Below are 8970 nucleotides of genomic sequence, written 5' to 3'. Positions count from 1 at the left end.
ATGTGCGCATAGAGTGAGTTCACATATTGATGGCAACAATAGTGACTGACGGTATAACAGCTAGGTGCATTTCGGGATACACATATTTACACTCATCGATAGTTCTTTGTCTACATAGTAACTTCCCTATCTCTACAGTTTTTTCTTTTAGTTTCACTTTCAGTCAAGTTCTGGATATGTTGGATCTAGCAGACAGCCCCGAAAAGGCATGCAATATTGCAGTTATCCCTCAAATTGAGGAAGGTGCTGCCCTCAGTCACACTAATACTGATAGTCATGGTGATAGTGATGGGTCAGATATGGACTATACAGGCCATTTGTCAGGAAGGCTGTTGATTCAATATACTGAATTTATGCAAACAGATCATGGCAGGAGAATCATCAGTGATAATGAGCTCCCCCTAAATTTGTGAAGTAGTCTCAATAGAATGTGCTAAAGCAGAACTGGGCTGGCATAGGAATGTTGATGACTACATTTAGGAGAAATAATAATTTATTAACATTATATCATTAAAGCATTATCCTACTGGTCACAACTGACGCTTTTTTCACCTACTCTTCAATCTTTTCAAAACAGTTACAATTGATTATTTCACAGGGTTGCTATTGACATGTGATTTGGATATTTTCATTTCTAGGGAGCGTTTGGGATACATTGAGTAAATAAAAGTGGTACTGTGTCATTCATAAATAGACTTGCACTGGGCTACTATAAGGAACTGGGCTAAAGTGTCTTACCTGTGGGAATAATGCATCAATTGAAAATGAAAGAAAACCTGACTGTTCAGAGTATACAAACCTGTCATCGCTGCCAGTGGTTGATTTTTGTGGATTACAAAGTTCAAGTATTTCTCTATGCTAAAAACTCAGTTAATTATTTTGTTTCATAAACAAAGTCTTCTTAGTTTGTGTTGGATTTATCAATTCAAAGCACAAAAGGTAAACATACTAAATAATGGGCCTTCCAAAACGTTTTGTCCTCAAATTCATTTTGAAGGCACATGAACATGTTAAAGACAAACCTGTCATTCCCATTAGCTTCCTGGGCACATGTACTTCCATTTGCTTTTGTGATCTGGCCCCAAACCTCAAGAACATGCAAGAACACGTTCTACAACATCACCAAATCTTTCCACAAGATACACTAGTTTTAGCAAGCTAGCTAGATTGTATTAGTGCCGGCCGGGCTGTGGCCTTGTAGCTAGTTAGTTAGCAAGTTTTAGACAAAACATTTTAACATTTTCTATTGAAGCTTAGTATGTGTGCTGACCTGAATAGGCTATGCATTAATAGACAGCATATTTAATAAATGTAGATTGTGTACAGTAGAGATCAAATTGGATCCGTTAGCAATGGTATTCTCCATAAATAAATCAATTGTATTACAGCTGTGCATTTTAGTACTTTATTTAAAATCTGTGCAAGTAAACACCAAAAAATGAAAACATTAAAAAAATGCTAATATTAATAACCATAATCATAATATAGCAGTTCTCCTGCAAGAAAACAATACAAATTTGTATATATTTATATACTTCTTTAAACAAGCGTTCATTCTGAAGCTCCAAAAGAATTGATTTTAGCACTTGTACTGTGTAGAGCTTGATTGTTGGTTTTCTACTTGTAAAGGAAAAACAGTCAGAACAGACAAACAAAAAAAACAAAGAAATAAAAGCAAACAAAACAACAAAAACAAATATAATGCACATCTGTTTCCAAAGTTTTAAACGGTTTCTCTTTTTTTCTTCTTTTATCTTTTGTTCAGCAGTCTACTTCTTATAACTGACAGACAGATCACATTGTTTAATGCTATGGGCTTCATGACAAAATACCTATGCTTTAAGTCTCAGAAGGTCCCCATGTCCAGCTTTCCACGGGGACCATCCCATGCATCATCATGCAACAGGCAGTCAATATCAGACATAACACAACATGTTGCAGAACAGATTACTGTAAGATTACCATGTAGAGACATGCAAAAGAGGGCCTGGAAACAAAAAGAACTTAATTTGATTTAAAGTTATGTACAGGGTCACACAAGTGTTCATATTTCCTCTGGGAATTTAAAACATCTCTCTTTCATCCATACAAAATAGCTCATCTTTCATAAAGTTTTGGCTATGTACAGAAATACAGATCATAAGGAGTCTATGACAAGTCTTTTGAGGGAAAGAAAAGCAATGAAACTAACACCGATGTGTGAAAAAGTAAGACTTCAAAATGTAACATGTCAGCGAACTTTCTCTGGGACACAAAAAAAAACCTTTTGCATCTTTGACCACACTCCAGCACACCCAGAACACCACACAAACTAGCTTTGACTTGGAGCAGACATGGGGGTGGACCTCATAGTCGACCTGGGCTGGCCACCTCATGGAGATCTAAGTCACCTGACAGCAAACCAATGTTTCTACCAAAGAGACTGCACTTGTCCAGTGTATGTTTATTCACCAAAGCTGACTTAAGGAAAGGGTTCATCTAGATACAGTATGCCCCTTTTAGACAATGAAATAAAAGAAAAGGAATTTTTTATAAAAATGTACATGTTGGCACAGTTCAAATGCTACATCAATTTACATCAAGCAGTTCACCAAACAGTTGACTAAATGAATAAATTAAAGAGGCTTAAGAAAAAAAAATACAAAGTGTACTCAGCCCACATCACGTACCATGAGATGTGGAAACAATGTCACAGCATTAGAACTCTTATTCCTCAGCATTGCACCATCCCTGACTAAATTAAACTGATATTCGATTCCCATTTGGCTCAGTAAGAGGGCATCTGTAATTTTACGAACCTCAGCTGCAGATTTCAAATGGTCATTCTTTGAAATAAAAAATGCTAGTTTCTGAGAATGAGACACACTCTCACAAATATAAACATCTTTTTTTATTTTTGTACCAGTTTTAGTGAAACTGTCAAATACTTAAAAGTATTGTTTGGTTGCACTTCCCACAGAAAGGGATAATATTAAATGTATTCTGCAATAAAAAAAAAAAGAAAAAAGTGTAACATAGCTTAAAATGCTCCAATCAACTTTGAGTATGTATATATAACACAAGAACAAAACCAAGAGCTAAACAAGTGGATGAAGCTCAGTCATAGATGAATGGAGATGTTGTTTCTCAGCTCAGAAAAATGTTATTTCTTCTGTGAAACAGTTTTAAATTATAGATGTAAACAACAAGCAAAGCAAAAGGAAAAGCAATGTTTTGCTATTGTCTGGGAATTGTTTCCTGTATTAGAAATAATATGATTAAGAAAGGGGGGAAAGCCAAACAGACACGTCAGAAATGTCTTGTCTAGTCAATATACATCCACAGACTGACTTGACTGTTGATTCTATCACTGGCATTTCTTCAATGAGCCGTTGAGCCTCGGAGCCTCACTCTGATCCTCTCCAGTGTGTCTTGGGTTCAGGGTCTGTTCAAAGTCCTTCAGATCTGCAGATGGGTCCTCTTTTACCTTCAATTGCACCAGACATGCTGTCCGACTCCGTTCACGCTCCTTCAACAAGTCTGCGTTGCCCTTCTGTAGCATGTAGTATAAAATGGGGTTGGACCTCATCAGTCGAGGTGAGTCTGGTTGGGAGGGATCCTCGTCCCCACCAGTAGGGGCAGCTTTTGGTTTTGGAGACTGTGGTGCCCCCTGAACCCCCCAAGGTGATCCAGGAGCACTATGGCTCATAAACCCAGCATTGACTGACCTTGGGTCAGCTGCACCATGCAGTGGGACAGGACTACGGCTCTGGCCAGCAGCTTCAGTACTGTGTCCAGAAGGCTGATGGACCCTGCTGCCGTTGAGTGCGTAGCTGTGCTTGGGAGAGGCTGTGGGTGCTGCCGGCTGAGAGAGCTCCCTCAGACAGTTGTTAGAGAGCAGGAGTTGCTTCAGCACATTAAAGCCACGGCTGTCACTCGGAGGAGACTCACTGATAGGGCACTTCACCGGTGGGCTGTCTGCTAAGGGAGGGCTTCGATGACCTTTGACCTCTGGACTGCCAGGCAACCCAGAGGCAGAGCAGGCGCCGCTGCCGATACTGCCACCATTGTTGTTGAGCATCTTGACGTCAAGGTTGTCAGGACTCACACAAGCCTCACTCCCTGTGGGCTGTGCTTTTGGCTCCATGGAATATTTCCGCTTCTTAGGAATTGTTGGCCCTGGGTGCTCCTGCTGTTCCTCCTTGACGGAGACCTTCTGGGAGTTGTCTTGGGTGCTGAAGAGGACAGCCCTCGGCTGCTTTAAGAGATGGCTGAGGAGGCCATCTCTAGGGATGCTCTCTGGGGACATGGGTTCCTGCTTAATGACTCTCACATAAGGAAGACTGAGAGGACTGCTTCTGCTGGAGTCTGACATCATACTCTGGCTCTGTTTGACCTCCCTGTCGTGGTCAGTCCCGTGATGCTCCCCTCTGGGCTCTGTCTTCACTCGAAAATCTTTCACAGGGCTTCTGCAGGCTTCCATGCTCTCACTGTGACTGGACTGCCTGTCTTGGCAGTTACCCCGTACTGAACCCAGACTCTCGCTGTGGCTGGACTGCCTGTCTTGGCAGTTGCCCCGTACTGAACCCAGACTCTCGCTGTGGCTGGACTGCCTGTCTTGGCAGTTGCCCCGTACTGCCTCTCTTTTCCTCTTGCCTCCCACTTTGTCTTTGCTGGTGCCATTTCCCAGAAGAAGCTGTAGTACAGTACGTCTTTCCAGAAGGTTCTCAATTTCAGAAGCAGACTGCGAGGACTCTGGCCGGCGTGAGGGTATCACGTAGGACCCTTCTGATCTAGGTGAGGGGCTCTGCTGAACTGGAGCTGTGAGTTTTTCCAGTAAAGTAACACTATGATGAAGCTTCATTTCCTGAGGGTGCCTCTGGACAGAGGGCATGGAGGTCTTGAGTGGTGGCGGTGGGGGTGGGGGTGTGGGTGAGCTCACGCTTGCTTTCCCAGACTGGGCTAAATTCTGCAGTAATTTACTGGCACTGAAAGCGGGCTCTGTGGCGCTTGGCTCGCTTGGGAAGGATTTGTTTTTACACAGATCTAAGGGAATGGACTGTGAATGAGAAGAGTCGTATAAACTGTAAGGAGAGGATGCACTGCTGGTGTCTTTGCCATAAGACAAAGCGGGTAAGATCAGGGGGCTTTTGCTAACAAGTCCACATTGAGGGCTGAGAGTCCTTATTTCCTCACACCTATTAACTACAGTCTGTCTAGCCACAGGCGCCCCACTAACCTTGGGGATTATGACTGGGTGCAAATCTGGATTATCCAGACTTTTGTTTACATTCTCGTTATTTTTATGATCTAGCAGCAACTGCAAAAGTGTAACCTTGTGATGGGGCTTCATTTCAGGGTTACTTTCAAGCTCCCTCTCCTTGCTGCGAACCGTCAAGGGCAGGGGGGGGTCTGGCTTCCACTTGTTTATTAGAGATTCTGTAATTCTGTCAAAAGCCGGAGAGGAGGAGGTGGAGGAGGAAGAGGAGGGGGAGGAGATGGGAGGTGGGGCACTGACCCTCCTGCTCTTCATAGAAAGGTCTATTGGGGAGCAGCTGGAGCTACAGCTCTCTGCATCACTGCTGTCTTTGGGGAAGCTGCTGTCAGGGCTGGAGTGCCCCCCGTCGGACAGCACAGGCGAGCCTCGGGTGGACGTGCTGCTGAAGTCCCCGCGCAGGTGGCCCTGACTGTTGAGCTGATGCTGCGTGTTGTGGTTGTTCAACAGCTGTAAGAGTAAACTGCTGCAGTTTTGAGATGGCCTGCTAGCAAAGGGCCTCTCAAAGGGCCGGCGCTCCCGGTGAGGAAGCAGTGGACGAGGGGAGCTCCCTGTCCTCCCGTGGCCTGGGGGAGTCCCACTCAGACTCTGTCTGCTGGAGGCTAATGCCATTTGGGGGGTAGATCTGTTTTTGGCATGTAAGGAGCTTAGAGTGTCTGATGTGGTCATGGGTTTTGTGTCCTGCGTTTGTGTGGCCATGGCTGCCAGCCTTTCGCTTGCCGAGCGCCCGGCGAGCTGTGCTTTGAGGGCCTGCTCACGGGAGTACTGCTGCAGGTGGGCCTCACTGGACAGCAGGAGAGCCAGCTGACTGCAGGCCACACTGGGGCGGGGGGACGGGGCGGGACTGGACCGAATGTTCACCAAGTTAGCCACCTCTTTCAGCCGCTGGGCACAGGAGAGTGACTCAGTGGAGGAGGACTGGCCGTTTTTCTGCAATACTTTTGGAGACTCGCTTTGCCTTTCTTGGCTGCTCCGTCTGCGCTGGTAAGGCACACTGTTGCTCTGGTTCTGGGCTTTGTTCTTCTTTATCAAACCCTTGAGGCGATTGGAGGCTGATTCACAGCCTGGTCCAGCTTCTTTCTCGCCCTGCGGTTGGCTCTTGTTGATATGGCTGCTGCCGTCCTGCTGCTGCTCCTGGTGATGCTTCAGGCTCTGAACAAGCTGCTGTGACAGCGCCACGTTCTGGAGTCTTGAGCTGAAGGACTGCAGCAGGGAGGCAAGCAGGGTACTCTCGCCTTTGCACTTAGACGACCCATTAAGGGCCGCAGCGTGCTCCTCCATGGCTCCGGGTCTCTGGCCATTCAACTCTGCAGGTGGTGTGGTCCTCTTTCTGCTCTCGTGCTCCGTCCAGGCCTCAGACCTCAGCAGCCGGGCCTTCTTCAGGTGCTGCGTGGCCCCGCTGTGGGGTGCTATCCTCTCTGGATCTGGACCTTGTGGCGTTGGAGGGGCATGGTTAGGTTGCCCTTGGCTCGGTGTAGAAGCTTTGCTGTTGCCTTGCTCCTGGTTGCCCTGCCCAGCCTGGCATCTCTGTGTAGCCGTGGCACCCTGCCCTCCGGTGACCTGATGCATGAGGAGGCCTTCAAGATAAGTTAAAACAGCAGAATCTTGGTGCGTTTCAGGGCCAGGTTCCTCCCCATGAGTCATGTTCAACACTATAGGCTCGTATATGGTTCGCCACCACGACAGATCAATTACATTTAAAAAAGAAAAGAAAAAATGCTGTCCTCTTCTTCGTCCTCTTTTTAAGATAAGAATCAGCGATCTTAAAAGTTACAAAAGATACAAAATGTTATGATGGAGGTGTCTTTTCATCCAATCTTGAAGAGGAACAAAGGGAGCATGCATCAGATTTCTTCCCAGATCAACCTGATGACCTTGTGTGCGTCATGGCTGTCTGTGTCCACTGAAGAGGGAAGTTCATGTGGGTTTGAGGATTGAACAGGGGCATGTCGGAGCCTCCCCTGTGAACCTCCATGGCAGCCGCCGTGCGCTCAGTCTGCCCCAGGGCTTGGCGGATGGATGCCTGTGTAGATACTCTTCCACAGCCTACCCTTCTGACCACGGGCTCACCCACAGAAGAACCTACAAAAGAAAAACAATTGAGCATGAAAAACCCTGGAGAATGACAAGGCAGCATTTCATACAAGGCATTAAACTGCCAAGCATTCCTGCAATTAATGCATTATTTAATTTTATTGCAAGGCATTGTTTTTTGCCTTGCAATTGGATGAATCTAATTTAATGACAAAATAAATTGGGTACCCACAAAAGCTAATTATGCTCGGTCTCAAACTTTTTTCACCATTAACAAATTACTGAAATTGATATAGAAAGAAATAAACCACAGACATAAATAATACAATAAAATTCAACAAGATTTTCAGCAAAGCAGATTTACCAACAGGTTTTCCTCCACTGAGAAAGTGGAAAAATTGTAAGAGAGAAAAAAACTGCCCTTCCCACTCACCCACTCTTGAGGGTATGTGAGAATGAGGGCACGCAGGCAGGCAGGGAGGCAGCCTGGATCTGGCCCTAAGCAGCACATTAAATGTGGGTCTGTTCTAGCATGCATGCACTGTGTCTTCCAAGAGCTCGTTTTCCCTCTCATGCGAAAGATCTTGGCCAAGGATTAGTCCTGAGCACGCACTTACGTGCACACTGTCACTGCACTCACTCACTTGCCTGTTCCTCTCGCAGCTGCCACACGCATGAGACCCAGGTCTACCGAGGACTCTGGTTAGGGTAAACAAGGTCAGTAAAAAAAGGAACAAGTAACCTACAATTAGCCCACTGCTTACTGCGGCCACTGCCAATTAGGTCAATTAATTAGTCCCCAAAGAGACTCATTATGGCTTCAATATACATAATAGTGGAAGACAAAGAGACCTGATTGATTTGACAGGTATTAAGTAAAACAACGAACACAGAGAAATCCCTGCAAAGACAAGATGTCTTGACAGAAGTCCTGCCAAGATAACCCACTTGAATGCCAAGAGTGCGGCTACTGCTCTGCATGCACCTCTACAGCAGAACACACACATGGGCCAAGAACAATGTCCAACTCACCGAACTAAACATGACTGGACCAGCTCCAAGTTTTCAGAGTTATTAGAAGAAAGAAACCATGCAACCATAGCAAGAGGAGACACTTGTGTATGAGGGCCACTTAGAATAGCATTTATGTTAGGTGTGTGAGTCACAGCCCAGGCCCTTTCTGACGAGAGCGCATGCCATGCCGTGTTGTGTGTGCTGTGTTTGTGTGCGTGCATGTGTGCATGTGTGTGTGCGTGCATGTGTGTGTGTGTGTGTGTGGCAGTTTATGGAGAGGAAGCAGATCAGTGTGTTTGAGGTCACACCCCCTCATGCTCCCATTCCCTCCGCTGCACCCCCCTACCACCACAACCAGAGCTGTGTCAGCACCTGCCTGCTGCCTCCCCTCCTCCTCCCTCCCTGCTAACCCACAACCAGCTGCAGGGATCACGTAAAGAGCACACACCCAGCACCATCATTGTACTGTGTGTCTGTGTGTGTGTGTGTGTGTGTGTGTATATCTATGTGTGTGTGTGTGTATATCTATGTGTGTGTGTGTGTGTGTGTGTGTGTGTGTGTGTGTGTGTGTGTGTGTGTGTGTGTGTGTGTGTGTGTGTGTGTGTGTGTGTGTGTGTGTGTGTGTGTGTGCGGGGTGTGTGTGTGTGTGTGTGTATCTGTGTGTGTGT

At 45.9% G+C, this 8970-nt stretch overlaps 1 protein-coding gene across 1 annotated transcript in view; it reads right to left on the bottom strand.

Annotated features, from left to right (window-relative positions):
* Positions 1-1391: 1391 nt before the first annotated feature.
* Positions 1392-8970, bottom strand: part of nrip1a (nuclear receptor interacting protein 1a) — a 40123-nt gene continuing 32544 nt past the window's right edge. Inside the window, exon 2 of the mRNA XM_080844829.1 lies at positions 1392-7336. Coding sequence (XP_080700955.1) covers positions 3347-6898 — 3552 coding nt within the window. The 5' untranslated portion in view covers positions 6899-7336 and the 3' untranslated portion in view covers positions 1392-3346. The remainder of the gene's footprint in view (positions 7337-8970) is intronic.

Source organism: Sprattus sprattus (assembly GCF_963457725.1).
Source record: "Sprattus sprattus genome assembly, chromosome: 9".
NCBI lineage: Eukaryota > Metazoa > Chordata > Actinopteri > Clupeiformes > Clupeidae > Sprattus > Sprattus sprattus.
This window is presented reverse-complemented; position numbering and strand designations above follow the sequence as displayed.